General features: G+C 38.6%; 2 protein-coding genes and 1 long non-coding RNA gene across 4 annotated transcripts; all 3 read right to left on the bottom strand.

The window, feature by feature from the left end:
• Positions 1-884: 884 nt before the first annotated feature.
• LOC109192593 (uncharacterized protein ycf45) lies at positions 885-5,480 on the bottom strand. Its single transcript, XM_019343294.1, has 9 exons — positions 4,781-5,480; positions 4,021-4,235; positions 3,719-3,869; positions 3,426-3,617; positions 3,139-3,301; positions 2,710-3,017; positions 2,305-2,481; positions 2,027-2,182; positions 885-1,326 (listed from the first exon to the last, which is right to left on the bottom strand). Exons 1-9 carry the CDS (start codon positions 5,264-5,266, stop codon positions 1,030-1,032), a joined length of 2,145 nt encoding a protein of 714 aa, XP_019198839.1. The 5' UTR covers positions 5,267-5,480; the 3' UTR covers positions 885-1,029.
• Positions 5,481-9,597: 4,117 nt separating this feature from the next.
• LOC109192595 lies at positions 9,598-10,396 on the bottom strand. Its single transcript, XR_002056132.1, has 2 exons — positions 10,336-10,396; positions 9,598-10,094 (listed from the first exon to the last, which is right to left on the bottom strand). It is a non-coding gene; the product is annotated as an uncharacterized LOC109192595 (long non-coding RNA).
• Positions 10,397-11,168: 772 nt separating this feature from the next.
• Positions 11,169-14,683, bottom strand: LOC109192484 (ACT domain-containing protein ACR10-like). 2 transcript variants are annotated; one of them, XM_019343141.1, is made up of 6 exons: positions 14,247-14,683; positions 13,418-13,642; positions 13,122-13,227; positions 12,446-12,782; positions 12,080-12,361; positions 11,169-11,858 (listed from the first exon to the last, which is right to left on the bottom strand). In XM_019343141.1, the coding sequence occupies exons 1-6, from the start codon at positions 14,398-14,400 to the stop codon at positions 11,706-11,708; spliced, it is 1,257 nt and encodes a 418-aa protein (XP_019198686.1). In that variant the 5' UTR covers positions 14,401-14,683; the 3' UTR covers positions 11,169-11,705. The 2 variants fall into 2 exon arrangements, with proteins under 2 accessions (XP_019198686.1, XP_019198687.1); XM_019343142.1 differs by having other exon boundaries at positions 13,418-13,609.
• Between the last annotated feature and the right edge of the window lie 1,906 nt (positions 14,684-16,589).

The following is a 16,589-nucleotide window of genomic DNA, read 5'->3' as shown; positions in this document are numbered from 1 at the left end:
ATTTATAAATGTTTATGATATAAAAGTTTTATAAACTCTTGCATAATCTACATAATTCTAAAGAAGATTCTATAGAAATTCTTTAAAATTTATTAAAATCTATATTTTAAAATCGCCCCCCCATCCCCCACCCCCCCACCCCCCCCCCCAATGTGTAAACACCTAATAAATATCAGACGATATCACCCTACACTGACTAAACATATTTCTCCCTTTATTACTACAACCATTATATATTTATATTACTACAATTATCCACCACCATCATTACCTACCACTAATCTACTTGAATATATCTATGATCTATCAATATTAATTTATTTCATTACATAAGTTTGATGTATGTAAAAGTTTGTAATTGTTACTCAAAAATAAGCCGTTCAGAAAAATTATTTAAAATTTATTATTTTATCTAATTTAATTTTAACATATTTGTGTAGAGGTGATAAAATAATATTTCATTATATTATCAAAAGTAAGATGTCAAAAAAGAGAGAGCCATAGAAAATAGGGAGATTATGTAGCTAACATATTGTTAGGCAAAAATAACAATACCCTATAAATTTACTATACACTCACTAAAAATAGTGAAGAGGATGTAAAAAAGTTAAACATCTCATATCATTATGATGTACCATAATTGAAGAGTTTTCTATTTTGTAAATGAAATACGGAGACTAAAAATACTATAAAAAAAGATAATTATTAAAATATTAATATATCATACCATAACTGCATTTAAAAAAAATAAAGAAGTTAAGAATGTATATTGCAATTCAATTTTCCAGAAAGGCAAATGTTATGCAGTATCTAGTTAACCATTTTATATATACACTATATACTTTTAATTCTGGTATTATTAAAAAAAAAAAAAAAAAAAAAAAAAAAAAAAACAACAAGAGAATGATTTACACTTGATCATCAAATAAATGTTAAGTTTACATGAGACATACACATTTACATATACAACTGTACACTGTTTCAAACATGTCATTGAATATGGAATTGTCTCACAATTAGAGACTTGACTTATTCCGGTAACAATGGCAGCCGAGCAACGGTAGCGCCTCCGGTGCCGGTAGTGAATGAGATGCCGGAACTTATAGTCCGGCTTGAATGAGATTTAGAGTGCTTCTCTGAAGCCTTGTTTAGTTTTTGAGGAAGGATTTGCAGCCTGGGGTTGAGTTCAGTACCTGAATTCTCTACAGCCAACTGGTAGCTCTCTACCAGCTTAACTTGCTGGGCTACTATCTCGGAACGCCTTGGAAGGAGCTCCACTGGCTCGCCACCAGGTATCACTATGTACTCGATTGCAAGCCGAACTTCCTGTGACGTGACGACACAATTTAAACTAGCTGACTTTGAGCACGGATAATGTTATATATGTCGCTATAATCTAAGCTAATTCAAGCCCCGGAGCATCAAATACTTTAGCTTCAGGTTTGAACACTGAGTATGTAAACACTGAGGCAAATGGCTGCTTTGAGGTTGATCAATTCCACAATCCACAATCATCACCTTGTTGCATTTTTTACTTTCATTTTGCACCCCAAAAAGAAAATTAATATTGTGTTTCTACAATCACGCGAGAAAGGCAGTATGCAACTACTGTTGGATTGAGTGTTTTCTAATGGTTCAACATGTTTAAAATAGCAGTTATTTCTTCTTCTTTTTTTTTTTTTTTTTTGAGTGATGAAGGAAATTCGCAACCACTACCTGAGGGTGTACACTATGTAAACACCGCCTTGTGACCTTGGCCAGCAAAGGATCACAAGGAGGTGAACCAGACTAGGTTGACCATAGTTGATCAGTTCAAACCAAGAAGGCTAATAGGCCACTCCCACAGGGAGTCGAACTTGGAACCTTGTGGTTACCAAGCCAACAGCCCGACCAACTTGGCTGGATTGCCCCCAATAGCAGTTATTTCTAATATCACCAAGTGTAAAATCAAATGAAATAGTTAAAGCGGTGATAAGTTGAATGCAAATTTAATATTATAATGTGCTGAAAGGTTAAAGAGGTGCACCTCCAAGGCATCAATCTCCTCCAGAGTTGGTTTTCTTTTTGGTGCATCGTCTTCAATTTCAATATCGAAGGCATTTTTGAGTGGTTGTTTTGAGCTATATGAATCCATTCCAAGAATCATACGGGCCGCCTTCACCATTTGTGCCATTGTATTTGACTGCAATTAACCAACAAGCAGGAAATTGTGAAATGCAACACCATCCTACTTTCCCAGAGAGATGCACAACGAATAATGGGAAACAAAGAAAAGTAATAGAAGGAAGGAGGAAGAAAAGGCACCTTGATTACAAACACAGGCACTTGGTGAAATTTGGCAACACTGCGGATCCAAGGATTCTGCTTCATTTCAGTACTAGTAGCCAGTATAGCATCTGCAGCACCTATATCATCAGTTGCGTCTATTTCATCTTCAAGCCCCATAGCAGTGGTCACTTCTAATAAATCAGCTTCTTGAATCTGAAAGCAGCCATGGAAAGATGGATTCAATTTCCATTAAAACTCTAACCATAATTAGCAACAGCTTACAATTTTCTAACAGCAGATTCAAATAATAAATGCAAAGAAGAAAAAGAACACATAGATTTACTTACGCTTTATTCCCAAAAGTATGAATCACAGAGAATGAGAAAAGTAGAATCATATCCGTTCTTGTAAATTAATGTACAAAAAGTGCATAATATTTACCTTGTGAGTGTATACATACAGAGGGGAGGTCCTCTTACTAAGAGGTCCATTTGTACCAGATTTCTTGGACTTGGGATTATCTTCGTCTTCATCATCAGACTCAAATTTAACATTTTTGTTATCATTATCAAAGTGCAGATAATAATCTTTATTAACTGTATCAAGTATTCTGCTATCTTCTTTGTCTACTTTATGGTCAGTAGTTAGCTTAGATACATCAGCATGGTCCTCACGAGTAGATGAAGAAGACTTCATTGACGTATTCAACTCAGCTTCCACCTGGCGGATTTCAAAGAGTGGAGATTTCCCTAGGTCCAGAAAAGAATCAAGCCACTGGTCACGATAAGTTTGAGAAGTACAACCCACATTGGAAAAACTTTAAGAATAAACTGGGAAAATTTTCAACAGGACAATAAGTACCCAATTTACCTGCAAGAATGGCATCCACAGTTGCATCTAATCTATGGTGAACACGGCACTCAGTTCTTGATATCATTTCAACAGCACATGTAAATGTAGGCGGTCCTTTTCTCTCAAGAATTGTTTTCTGCACTTTTCTTTTCCTTGCTTCTTCATCACCAAGAGTAACACTCTGTTTCCAAATTAGAAAAAAGTTAATACAACAGGAACAATGGTATTGATATCACATGTTATTGGCTTATTGCAGTTAAAAATAAACAGAGACGAAGTTAAAACAAAACAAACAGGACATGCACCTCTATGCCACCAACAAGAAGCTGTAAAGAGGGATTTTTTATAATGCTCTCAATAGTGGTTCCATGAGCAGTTCCAACAAGCTGCACGCCTCTCTGAGCAATTGTGCTGGCAGCCAATGCTTCAAGCTCCGTTCCAATTTCGTCAATTATAATAGCTTGAGGCATATGATTTTCAACTGCCTCAATCATCACCTGCTTGGACATAACCAGATGAATAAATATTCGGCAGAATAAGATTGGTACAGATTCAAGCTGCACAAAGCAAAAGCCAAAATACTAAGTTCACAACTCACATTGTGCTGCATGTTCACATTTGGAACCTGCATCCTTCTTGCAAGACCAATTCCACAATGAGGAACATCTCCATCACCCCCAATCTCATTCGATGTGTCAACAATAACAACACGTTTCTTTTGGTCATCTGCCAGCATCCGAGCTATTTCTCTGCACTTATAGAGCCTCACCATCAATTACTATTCGTAGGCTAGTACCTCATTCCCTCAGTTTAGAAAAATAGGTAAAATGATAAGGCTGCAGAAATCTGTGACGAAATGCATTACAGATAGAAAAAAGCAAACCATTAGAATATTCATGCCTGATTAACGTAGTCTTGCCAACTCCTGGAGGCCCTATAACTAATATGGAACCTCCTCCTTCAATCAAGTCCCGTATGATCTCAGCACTTCCTGATACAGCTCGACCAACTCGGCATGTAAGGCCAATGATTTGCAATTTACGGTTACGGATAGCACTTATACGATGCAGGGAGTTGTCAATACCCGAACGGTTGTCATCAGAGAAATCACCAACCTAAAGAGTTAACTATTTTTTAAGTAAACTCTGTATGAAAATTACTTACAAGCATCCATCCATAATATGTATATTTAATATGTGTGAATGATCAACATGTATCCATGTAATATAACCAAGAGACTTCTTATTATTTTACTCTAAAGTCTCTATCAAGCATACATCAGAAATATAACCAAGAAATTCAGCACGGGCAGCTCAGCTGGTTCTTGGTGGTAAATTGTAGGTAAGGATTAAGGATTAAGTCTGACAACTGTAGTGTGAGAGTTACACCCAATGGTGAGCTTCTTGTGTGCATGGGCACGGTCTCCCATCTAATGGGGTTCTAAGTCACCGTAATTTACGTCTCCACAAGCCAGGGTGTAGGGCAAGGAATTTCGCCTTTTGGGCAAGAAATTCGATTTGTTGCTTCTTCAAAAGCAATATCTTCGTGTTATTATTTTCATGATTGGTTGATCTCAAACAAATTGCAGGGCTTTATTGATTAGAAAATCATTTAAGAAAGCACTAGCTGCTAATTGCATATATTTTAGTGTAAAAATGACCTTTGAGATGGCATGACGTAGATCCTCAAGCTTCACAGGCTGATCCGAAACCACCCAATCTCCCGACGGAAACCGTGCAAGCGGCTTCCTACCCAAATCCATGACTATCTCAATTAACTCCCCGATTTCTTCATGCCTAACGAGCTCATTTCTCATCCTCGAGGGCACAATCTGAAGGAACAAGTCCATGTCCGAGACGGGCGCATCCGGAGAACTCGACGTCGACGGCGAGCTCGTCGAAATCGACTTCAACCAATTCGCGCGGGTGGTCCGGTCCCTCGGCCTCCTAATTTCCGGCGACTGAATCGACGACGAGATTGTGTTCCTGTTCCGCCCACCACATTTTCGACGGAATTCCGCAGAGAATGCGGAGGAGCCAGCCCGAGAGCTGTCCAGGTATGCAAAAGCTGAGATGGGTATTTGCTTAGCCGAGCTCCATGAGCTCTGAACGTTAATCAAAACAAATTGCGAATTCAAAGCTCTCATATTATCTGAACTTCTTCTCTTTCAGTTAGCTCTGTAAACTGTACAACAACTTTATATGGGTGCGAAGATCAGGGGAAATGGAAGATTCGTCGGGAATCTCCTCTGTGATTGGAAAACCGGTGGGGTCCACCAAGGAGAAGAAATCGGAACGGGAATCTGCTATCCACATGCGACACCGGAGGCCGCCACGTGGTTGGCTGCCTACATTTTTGTGTTCGATGACGATGGTATTACCCCCACTCCTGCGACTAGTCCCTATAATTTTTATTTTTTTGTCTTTTAAAAAAAAAAATATCAAAGGTATATTATGAAGAAGAGGAAGAAGAACTGAGATAAAGTCGGGAGAATTAGAATCTCAATACAGAGAGCTAGCTTGAGAATACTATGTTGAAAAATGGTGAATAAATGGATACACAAAATATATATAAAATATATATTTGTCCCGAAAAATGGAATTTAATTTATAGAAAATTAATTCCAACAAATTTTGGTTCGAAACCAAAATTACATATATATACAGCGTATATATATTAACCAAATTGGGATTTATTTTATCAAAATAATCCCACCACAACTAGTACGAGACTAGTACACGGGACTTAATTTTCACGAAATTAATCCCACCACAACTAGCACGAAACTAGTACAAGGATTTAATCTTTCTAAGATTAATCCCACCACTTGTTCCAAAACCAAGAACAAAATAAAATAAGAACGGGTTTCTAATCTGAGGTTTCAACCCAACGCGAAGAAACAAGAAGAAGTATAGGAAGCCCGAGTCGTGTGTACACACACTCTCCTTAAAACCGATTCGCCACCTCCCGAGGGTGCTAGGATCGTTGTGGCGTCAGTCTCCCAGGATAAAACGGACTACGACTTTGGCATTCGAGCACTCCAACCCAAAGCCCGGCGAACTAGAACACAAGCTGAGCACTCCGATGTTTTACAGAAGATGTTTGCCAGAATTTCTTTTCTTTTGTAAACTAGATGAGAGTTGAGAGAAAACAAAAGAATTTTGATTGATTCAAAGCTCGCAGCAAAACATTCTGCCAACCACCAAGCTATTTGTAGGAGAAGGGAATTAAAGCATATTCATGGCCATTAACCAACATAAATTCAAAATTTAATAATTGGATAATAACGTTTGAAACGGTCGTACTTATTATCGAAATAATATCAACGGTCACGAACTTAATACACGATTAATTCGTACCGACCATAACGATCCGTTTCAAAATATCTGAGTGACTGAGAAGTCCGTACAAACCCGAAGGTTTAACGAATTGGAACTGGAAACCACACCCGAGTGGTCCGCAAGCACCGAAACGGTGCAGCACGAATCAATGCATATAGCATTTGATTCGTGCACTCCGAATCCACAGCACGAAATGAGCTACTTTGGAATCCAAAGCTTAAGCTCAATTCATGCACAACTTTCGTCCATGCACAAAGCATAGCACGAAAGTTCATTTCCCAATTCACTAATCAAGCTTTCAATAGCTTAATTGCAACTTAACCTTTTTCCAAAGCTTAATTACAAGCATTCTTTCGTGAATGCTAAGTAATTAGCATCAAGATTAGTGCTAATCCTAATTAGCCACTAAACAATAGGTTTAAGTTGTTGACTTCCCTCAAAAGGTTCACTTTGAGAATCAATTTCTCATTCACCTATTATCCATTTTGAGCGTACATTATATCAAATTCTTCGTCTCACTACGAAGAACTCGAATCCACTTTAACCCGACCCAAATCAGAAGTAGATCCCACATATATTTGTACCACAAAATAATCACTCAAAATGCCATTTTTAGCTAAAAATTCCAACATACTATTAGACGAATAAGGAATAAAATTAATAGAACATAAAAGAAAAGAAGCCATAAGATTCCAACAATCCAAAGTAGAAATGCTGATATACGATCTCAACTCGACTGTGGATGATATCGATGTAAAATTGTAGCAAAGCTTTGTGCAATCTGATTGGAGTTGAACGGAATGCACCTCCCTCCCTTTAAGTTATGTGAGTGCCTCCTTGTAAGCTATAATTTTTGCCATCAACGGACACACGTACATTGAGACAAGGGGCCGCCATTATTTTGTTGTTTTTAAAATCAATTTTATTTAACATCTAATTTATCAGAGCATCCGTAATATGAGTTTTTTCATGAATTTTTGAAACAGTAAAAAATTAAAGGGTTGGTTTTATTTTTTCTCTTGCAATTTTTAGTTTTGGGGGAACCCGCCAAGGCAGAGAAAAGGGGAAACAAATGCAGTTCAAGCCGCGTGGAGCGCAAGGATCGTGCCCAGTAGGCGCTTATTTTAAGCTTTTTCGTTTTTCTTTTAAAAAAATAATAAAATTGTTGCTCGCCTTTTTTTTCCTTTTTTCTTTTTTCATTTTTTTGTCCTCCTCTCCCTCTTAATTGACACCTCAAAAAAAAAAAAAAAAAAAAAAAAAAAAAAACCCAATACTATTAAAGATGTCCTCATTTTTAAGGCAATTAACTTTACATTTTTAATTAATTCAATAATTAAAATAAAAAATTGTGCATTTTAACTCAAGTGAGTGAACTGAATTTGGATTAGTTTTATCAAAAATACTGAATATTTAATTTTTTTTTTTGAATGCACTGAATATTTAATTATTTAAGACAGAATTCCAAACGTGTGGAATGGTGTAATGTGGGACGTAAGGCGTGCACGCAAGCAAAATCAGAAGAGGATGAATTTTTTTGTTTTGCTGAAATTTCTATGGTCAAAGCTTCTGAAATTTCTTTCGTCAAAGTTTGTGTTTGTGTAATGTGTATATATCTTGCTGAGTGTTGATGATGAAGACTAAGGATAGTGATATTTGCAGTCCCATAATCTCATAGGTTAGGGTAGCTGGATTAGTGCTTGAATTTGGTTTAATTTGGTACTCTCATTGTAATTTTTCCTTCTTTTTGTCCACTCCTCAAAACCTTTCCTATTTTGTTTACACTTTAAAAAATTCTCAAATCAAGCTATAACATATGGCCAGACTCTGACTACAAAGTGCTCGGCCTCTATAGGACAAAAAGAGTCAAACAGTCAAACAGACATAAACGTGGCTTATTTGTCATAGAGTTAATGCTAGGGTTCATCTCATATTTGATATGGTTAATTCTATAGTGTATGGTTTGTGAAATGTCCTTTCAATCTAGTGGTTCTACGACAAGTTCTTTGGGCTTGGGGAGATAAAGGCCGGTAATAGATGCAGTTAGGTCGAGAGTGTCTAGGGTAGTTAAAAAGTGCCAAAAGTCTCCTCCTTTGAGCAATAAATGCGCCTTATATAGACGGATTTGGGACACATGTCGTGGTTCTGGCATATCATTAGGGAGAATGTGCCAAGTGTCTTGAGAAGATTAAAAAGATGATTGGACGTGACTTGACTACTTCTTTAGTTCAAGGGTATACCTAATAGGTTTGAGGGGCTCAGCGTTGTTCGATTTAGATCGGTTTGTCTTGCATACATCTGGTCGTGCACGTATAATCCTTATCACTATTTATGGGAGCTTTAATGTCAAGGTTACTCTCCTAGATTTGTACAGAATGATTAAGAGAATTTATTAGCTCAATTATTGGTAGAGTAAGCATGTATAAAACCTTTAAAAAAGGGGTACTCGGGGTTCGATTTTATAGCTCTCTAAAAGCAATAAAATATTTCTTGGCTTATTATTCTTGATTAGAGTTAATTCCAGGTCCCCTGACTATTGCGATTTTTCAAAATTAGTCCTTGACTTTTAATTTGGACAAAAAAGACACTTGACTTTCTAATTTATTCCATAAATGGTCCTTCTGTTATCTATCTGTCACTTAACCGTTTGTTTAGGGGGCAAAATAGTCTTTTTATTAACTAACTTTCTTCTTCCTCCCTTGCCTAGCTTCTCCGCAATCCATATTTGTCGTGGGTCTCTCACTAAACACATTTTCAAGAAATTCTTGGCCGCAGGGGAGAGATGGTCTTGTATTTCCGGGCTGGTTAGCGCTATTTTCGTGTTTGTTGCCGCCTTGCCACATGGATTTCCCGGTGAGCATCTGGACGAAGATGCAGCCCAGCGCCCGGATATCATTTGTTCAGTGTACGATTTCCAGGTTAAAGACTTCGGCGACGCGTACCGCAACGTCCAGCGATGGGAATCGCCGTAAACATTCTCCTCGCCGGGAAACATGGCGAGCCCGAGGTTGCAGAGCTTGAGGTGGTGCCCGCCGTTGTACTTTCCAAGGAAGACGAGAACGTTGTCGGGCTTCAAGTCGCAGAGGAAGATTCTGACAGTGTGCATGATACCGTTGAGAAGCTGAAAAAATTTCATCGTATGTTCATACATTAATCTGCGTATGATCGCCGGCCGGGAACTAGAATCTAACAGTACTAGGACCGAAGCAGCTAACGTCCATGACTCTGTTGAAATTCCTCTCAGTTTTTCTCATCTTCGCTTCTCGCATAGTCGCATCACCTTCCCAGACACCACCGTCGACGACGGTAGCGCCAACGAGGATCTCCGGGCCTGGTAGGACGCTGCCACCTTGCTCTTCGCGTGCTGGTGCAGCGTCCTCATCGGATAATTCCACCGCGCGAAGCCCTGGTCCTTCAGCACCTCCACGGCAGCCATGCACGCCATCCACACCGCTTTCTTAGCTCCGCCGCTCATTCTGTCTCTCTCTCCAGTGAACAATGAGTGGTTTGAATGAATAGACAAATCTAATTGGGAGAAACTGAAGTGTTGTTGTACTACAGTACCACCATTAGTGCCTGAACATTGCCATTTGTTTTAAGCCACAAGCTTCTAAATATGTTGGCATGTGTGTGAGACTGGCCGTATAGTCTTGTATATGGTAGTTGCACATGTGCCTAAATTTGTTAAATGTTAATTGCGTCCTGTAAAGATTTTGATGTTGAAATTTGGTTCTGTATATTAATCATTTGAATAAAAAGTTCGAATTGTATATGTTTTGAAAAAATTGTAAGGTATTGTTAAAGCTAATGGCTACTTCTGTCTTAATTAGTGCGAATGTTGTTTTGAATTCCTTTGTAATACGAAGGATTTCAAGACCTGGACTACTTACTTTCTTCTAAATCTTTGCTGATCATGCCACCATTTAGATGCCAAATTCCCTTGCACATTTATAGAATCATAGTCATCCCGAATATCTGTGATTATCTTCTTTTTGTTCAACTGTTTTTGCAGACCATGGGTTGTAATTGAAAGTGTTTCAAAGCATGGAATGCATCGGACGTCACTCGGGAGTGTAGTCCGCAAAATTCAGGTAAGTTCCAGACCATTTATTGTTTATGTGAATATGTGATGAAATATGATTTGTCTGCATCGACATGGTTTCTTAGTAACTGAACACCTCTCATACCATTGTGCAAAACTTATTTGGATTTTCGCTGTTAAGGCTTTTCATGTGGCTTCTTCCTTAGGAAAAACACGAATACATTTACCTTGATATTGAACTAAAGGTGGTCCGTTCTGGAACTGAAGCTTACAAATGCGCCCAGCAGTTAAGGGATTTGTTTATGGAGTTGCATAACCACGAGCAGCAACTGTATAGGAGGTTCATTGAGGAAGAAACGAGGATTTTGCAGCCTCTTCTTTCCAACGAAGTATCTACCTGATGGAACCCAGTGGTATGCGAGGGATTTGGACAAAAAGACCATTTTACCCTCAAAACTAACGGCTAAGTGATGGAGGGATAACAGAAGGACCATTGCTGGAACAAATTAAAAAGTCAAGTGTCTTTTTTGTCCAAATTAAAACTCGAGGACTAATTTTGGAAAATTGCAATAGTCGGAGGACTATTGCTGGAATTAACTCTTCTTGATTATTAACAAAGTGGTTATTTCAACCTAACTCAACTATTGCAGTTGTAAAACCCACAGTCATAAAAAGTAAACAATAAATATAAAGATCTTAGATATGTAACACATTTATACAAGTCATGATACATGATTCAATGATTTGACATGAGTTACATTTTAGTAAAAGGAAATGATATTTCCAATACTTGCTAGCTGCTATATTACTCTGAAGATAACAAATGCCAAACTATAAAGTATAAAGTCACTTTTCATAGATGACTTTACACATTATAACATCTGTGAACATATTCTGTGCCCAGCTAGAGATGGCTACAGACGTTTGCAGGATGCAACACACTAACAGCAGGCCAGGGCAGACGCTTAGCGTGTACAAAATCCGCGATAGCGGGTTCAGTCACTAATCGCCCGAAGCCAGGAAGGGAGTGCTAATGGTGGGAAAATGAGAAATGTACAAGGAGAAGAGGGAATGGAGGAGAGATTAAAGAAATTGTATGCTAAACTTGGGGATGATCCTATGTTGGGTGTGGGTGTTGGTGCGGGTGGACGGGATTCTGACCTTGGTTTTTAAGGTTACCTCAGTTTTTAAGGTTATCTCGGTTTTTAAGGTTGCTCCCAGGCGTCCCAGCCCATCAACTTGTTCCTCACACATTCTTTGATCTTGTCCCTTGGCAAGGTGGAGCTGTCTGATTCATCGAGCACCATCCTGAACACTTCCCACTCGCGGTCGTGAACCCAATGTCTGCCCGTCTCCACCTGGGAAATGAGATTGGAAAGTGTTAGTGTTTTTGGTTATAAAACGGATTATTCATCCAAATTGAAGTTTGAAACTCATGTAATTGACTAGACCGAGACAAATCACACACAGATCGAACTAGACTGTCACTGTTATAATACACTGCACGAGTTATACAGAAAGCATAAAAGTGTTTTGTTGAGACGAGTAGGCAAGAGAGGAAGGAGTAGGGCAATGGTACCGAAGAGATGTAGATGTCAAGCCTCTTGAGAACCAAGGTGATGTCATAGAACAAGAGGGGGCGCCCTTTACGAGTCAATTCAACTGGGTTGGCTACTAAGATCTCGGTCGCATTATCCCTGCTAAACACGTCCACCCTGAGCGGACAGGCAAGCTCTGTGCGCAATCGAGCACACATAGTGTTTTGCTTCTCGGGGTCAAGTATCTTCTTCTTATCTTGCATTATAAATAGGTCCACCTCACAAGATCCTTTTCCATTCGTAAAGAATCGCCCGTAAGAGACCTGATTAAAAACGATCTGATAAATTATTCGTATGACCAAATTAACCACGGATTATAACAAAGAATGTCTGTCTAACACTCTAACCTGGTAGTTGTAACCTTTGAGCGTACGCATGATATCATAGATGAGACCTTTCTGATCCCGGCACGATATTTGAAGCAACGTGTGGGAGCGGCTGAGATTGTTGTCAACCAACACAGAAACAGTGTCTGCAGAAGGAACCCCAACCCCGCTCGACTCACCATCATACATCTCGAAGCTAAACGTGCTTTCTGTAAGCGGGGATGGAAGAGGAGTTGGTAAACACGCGGTTACTTCAGCAGGAGCCAGCTCAGTCTCGGAGCTAATCATGGCGTCCCCCAACACAGATTTCAAACGGTTAATCGTTTCCTCTTGTCTCATATCAGTGTGAAGAAGTTTCCTGGGAAATATAAAGCAGACTATTTAAACTGAACCCCCCAACAAGATCAAAGAACTTAGTCTCACACGATTTTTTTTTGTCACCTGCAAATTTTGATTACTTAACAACTCCTAGTGAAGAAACAAAGTTCGGGAGTCATAAAGCATCGGTATAAAACTAAAATCCTAGTTCACATCGCGGGCATTTACATCTCCCAACAACAATCTTTTTTTACTTAAACAGAAGGGGAACTGCAACAATTGAGGAGGCAACATCGAAGAAGAAAAATGGTAAATTCCAAGCAATAGATTGCATTTGAATAAAAGCTACTCGTAAAAGGGAAACAAGCCAACAACAAACCTTGTGTCATACAAATAGAAGAAGTTCATTAGCTTCCCGCCTGGTGCAGCATATTCTTTCACTATTTTGATTCCGAGCTCCAACTTACAAAGTGCTTTGGCAACATCTAAGGAAATGGTCCAAACAAAGAATATTTAAGTCTAGGCAAGAATATTCCTTCAAAGAAGAATGTTTTCTAGTGGCTAACCAAACCAATGACCGGTTTTAAATAAATAACTATTATCACTTCATATCATAGAAAATTACACTCACACTCAACCATATCGACTTGAACTTAATTGCGGGACAAAGCTTACCATGTAAGAGCCCCGTCCAGCCATAAGAGCACCCAAACTTCAACAAGAAGATCTCCATTGGCTTGGGCTCCTGAACCTCAGGTCGATAATAGTAAATACCAGATGCTGCCGGAGTACATAGTGGGCAGACTTGAAGAAGCCTTTGCCGCAGCAAATTCCAACTTATTATTGGCTTCCCAGTCACCCAGAAAACTACGAAACACCATTTAACATCAGTTTGAATATCTGCTATCCAAACAGTCAAGAACAAATCCATTAGCCCAAAATCCTAATGTCCACTTAAGAAACAAAAACATAAAGAGATCCCACCAAACATCAATGTCTCACAAAACATGTAATTCTAAGCCTCATGATTCATTGACAGCATAACAATCCTAACTTTAATTTCAGCTATTTAGTTGCCAGAGACATTGATGGGGATCTGATATTATGAAATTGATTCCCATTACCCAAACTTTTCTAAGTAAAAGATTGCATACAAATAATTTTTCCAATGTTGATACAATAACTATCAGCTTAGGCTTTTAGTTGATATGGAGCACATGATTTAATTTGGTATCAGAGCCTGATCAAAAGTCATGGTTCGAATCTCTACGACACCCCAGGTCCACGTGCTTCAATTCCCAATAAAGTTTAAACTTTTTTCTAATTACCAAACGTCCAATCAATGGAGAAAGATGTTAAGATGCACAGTTTTATTCAAGACAATCCCAATTTCACCAACATTATGCTCTTCATCAGACTAGAAATGAAAACAAGGATAAAACGAAAAAAGGGAAATTCATGACATTAGGAGAAAGAGAAAACATTGGTGGGTAATAATGGGTACCTCCCCTGGCAATGTTGAGGCCACCTAACAAGATGACCCTGGAGAGGTCGCATCCGAGGCCAGTCTTGTCAGGGCAACTAATCGTGATTATTGTCTCACCCCCTAATCCCTCTGCTTCCTTGATCACAACTGCATCTTCGGATATTATTCCCATTCGCGCTAACTCCTCCCTCTCTTTCTCCCTCCCTCTCTTTCTTTCTCCCTCTCCCTCTCGCTGTGTATGTATGTATGTATTGTTATGATGTAAAGATATGGTAGTATTTGTTGTGTGATAGATTGGAAGGAGAAGGAGAAGGAGGAGTTTGAGCGCAGAGGCGAGAAGGAGAACAATTCTGATTTCATTGTGTCTCTACTCTCTATATTTCAATGGTGACGGTGATGAGACTGGAGGGAAGATCGGGGATTCCGTCAATGAGAGCCCACACCTTGTAACTTGTAACATAGTATTATGGAAAATCCTAATCCTATTTTCCCCTCCATCTTTTTTCTTCCATATGCTCTATAATTATTAAACTTTACATGCTTTTAATTAAACACTAAACTACACCTTGATTTACATCATTCCAAATACTTTGTCTGGTCGAAGTGTGGGGGCCTTAGAATTGAGAATTCAACCTTTTGGGAGAAGATATTATTGTCACATCAAAATAAAAGTAATGAGGTAAATTTTAGAAGAGATATGTAACATTACTCTAGACTCTAGTATGTGGTACGAAGTATTATTTAGGAAAAATGGTCGATTATGCACTTTAACTTTATAGGCGAAACAAATTTGGTCCATAAACTTTAAAAATGTACAATTAAACATTATAACTTGTTATTTTGGTGTATATAGGCCTAATAGCCAGTTATCCACATAGAATAATTGACCAGCCATTAGGGCTTTGATAATAAAACCGGTGAACATTTGTCGGTCGCCATCTTTGTCAATCCAAAGAAGGCAACCAATTAGTTGCCATTTTGGGTGAACGGCGACAAGCTTGTTATCAATGGCGCAATATGAAGATTATCATGCCACGTCATCGTAATCTTACCATTAACTTGTTGGTTACAGATAAACAATCTTATTTGATCAATTTTAATAAAGTTAGAATGTTTAATCGCAACTTTTTAAACTTTATGTGTCTAATTGTTTTTTCGTATAAAGCTTAGGAATCTATTTGACCATTTTTTAAAAAAAAAAAAAAAAATCTTTTACTCTTTGAACCCTTTTCTCCTTTGAAATTAAACTTCGTCTATTTATTGGTCTTATTGGTTTGAGCCGATCAGTGGCTGCTAAGGTCACAATGTTAGGTTTACCGAGTGCACACTATTAAGTAGTGGTTGCTACTTTTTCTCGTCTATTAAGCATCTCCTATTTTCCTCTTATGCATTATTTGTGATTCTTGCATCCGGATATCCGGTACAATCTCAAAGTGAATATAATAGAAAAGATTTTATGTTTGTACTGCATACTCATGGTACATGTTACATATTCAAAACTTTTTGTACAACTTTTTATTGTATACTCAATACAAATGGTATTGGTGCTTATAAGTATGGTATATTTTCCATATTACTATATTATATGTTAATTTTATATTTTAATTTTAAAAGTGAATAAGTATTTCAAAGATATAAATAGAATTATGGATCAATCTTTTGTAGGGGATGATTTTGAATACATTATTTTAGTTTTTTTTTTTTTTTTTGAAACCAAAACAATCAACTTTCATTATCTTCAATCAACAAGTTTACAAGAAACAAAGGCGGAATATAAAACCAAGTAACACAACCAGACAAAGAACCAGCCTCCCTCGCAAGGCGATGGGCGACGTGGTTCGCTGTTCGTTTAACAAACAAGAACTGCAAATCATCAACTAAATCTGCAATGTCTTTTATATCATCGATAACAAGGTCGAAATAAGACTCTCCCGGTTCACCCTGCAGCGCGTGGTAGACTACCTGGGCGTCCATTTCGACATCCACTTGCCTGGCGCCAATGTCCTTCAGCCAACTCAACGCCTCCCTCACTCCCGAAGCCTCCGCCATACACGCATTCTCCGCTACTCCCCCCGGGTACGCCATGGCTACCATAAAGGATCCTTGTTCATCCCGCAGCACCCACCCAAACCCCGCCTTACCGCTGCTAGCACTGAAGGCAGCATCAATATTGAGTTTGCACCGACCCCTTTCCGGCTTTCGCCACCGCTGCACCTCCCCTCCGTTACCAGCCTCCTCAGCCCTGCCTAGCACATTTGCATGACACCATCCATGCCAATAGCTTTGAGTTAGAGATAAGATATTTCCCACACTGACTCCGCATTCCACACTACTTAATTACGACATTGCCATATTCCCCAA

Source organism: Ipomoea nil, unplaced genomic scaffold (genome assembly GCF_001879475.1).
Source record: "Ipomoea nil cultivar Tokyo-kokei standard unplaced genomic scaffold, Asagao_1.1 scaffold1770, whole genome shotgun sequence".
Taxonomy (NCBI): domain Eukaryota; kingdom Viridiplantae; phylum Streptophyta; class Magnoliopsida; order Solanales; family Convolvulaceae; genus Ipomoea; species Ipomoea nil.
This window is presented reverse-complemented; position numbering and strand designations above follow the sequence as displayed.

Bases quoted from the DNA above. Each gene is read 5' to 3' on its own strand.
- LOC109192593 (XM_019343294.1), bottom strand. From the start codon at position 5,266: ATGAGAGCTTTGAATTCGCAATTTGTTTTGATTAACGTTCAGAGCTCA. The intron at 3,302-3,425 runs GTGCATGTCCTG...ATTTGGAAACAG, and splicing joins TTCTTGTTGGTGGCATAGAG to AGTGTTACTCTTGGTGATGA. The intron at 3,018-3,138 runs GTAAATTGGGTA...TTCTGGACCTAG, and splicing joins TGTGGATGCCATTCTTGCAG to GGAAATCTCCACTCTTTGAA.
- LOC109192484 (XM_019343141.1), bottom strand. From the start codon at position 14,400: ATGGGAATAATATCCGAAGATGCAGTTGTGATCAAGGAAGCAGAGGGA. The intron at 12,783-13,121 runs GTTTGTTGTTGG...TATATTTCCCAG, and splicing joins TTCTATTTGTATGACACAAG to GAAACTTCTTCACACTGATA. The intron at 11,859-12,079 runs GTACCATTGCCC...CTCATTTCCCAG, and splicing joins TTGACATCTACATCTCTTCG to GTGGAGACGGGCAGACATTG.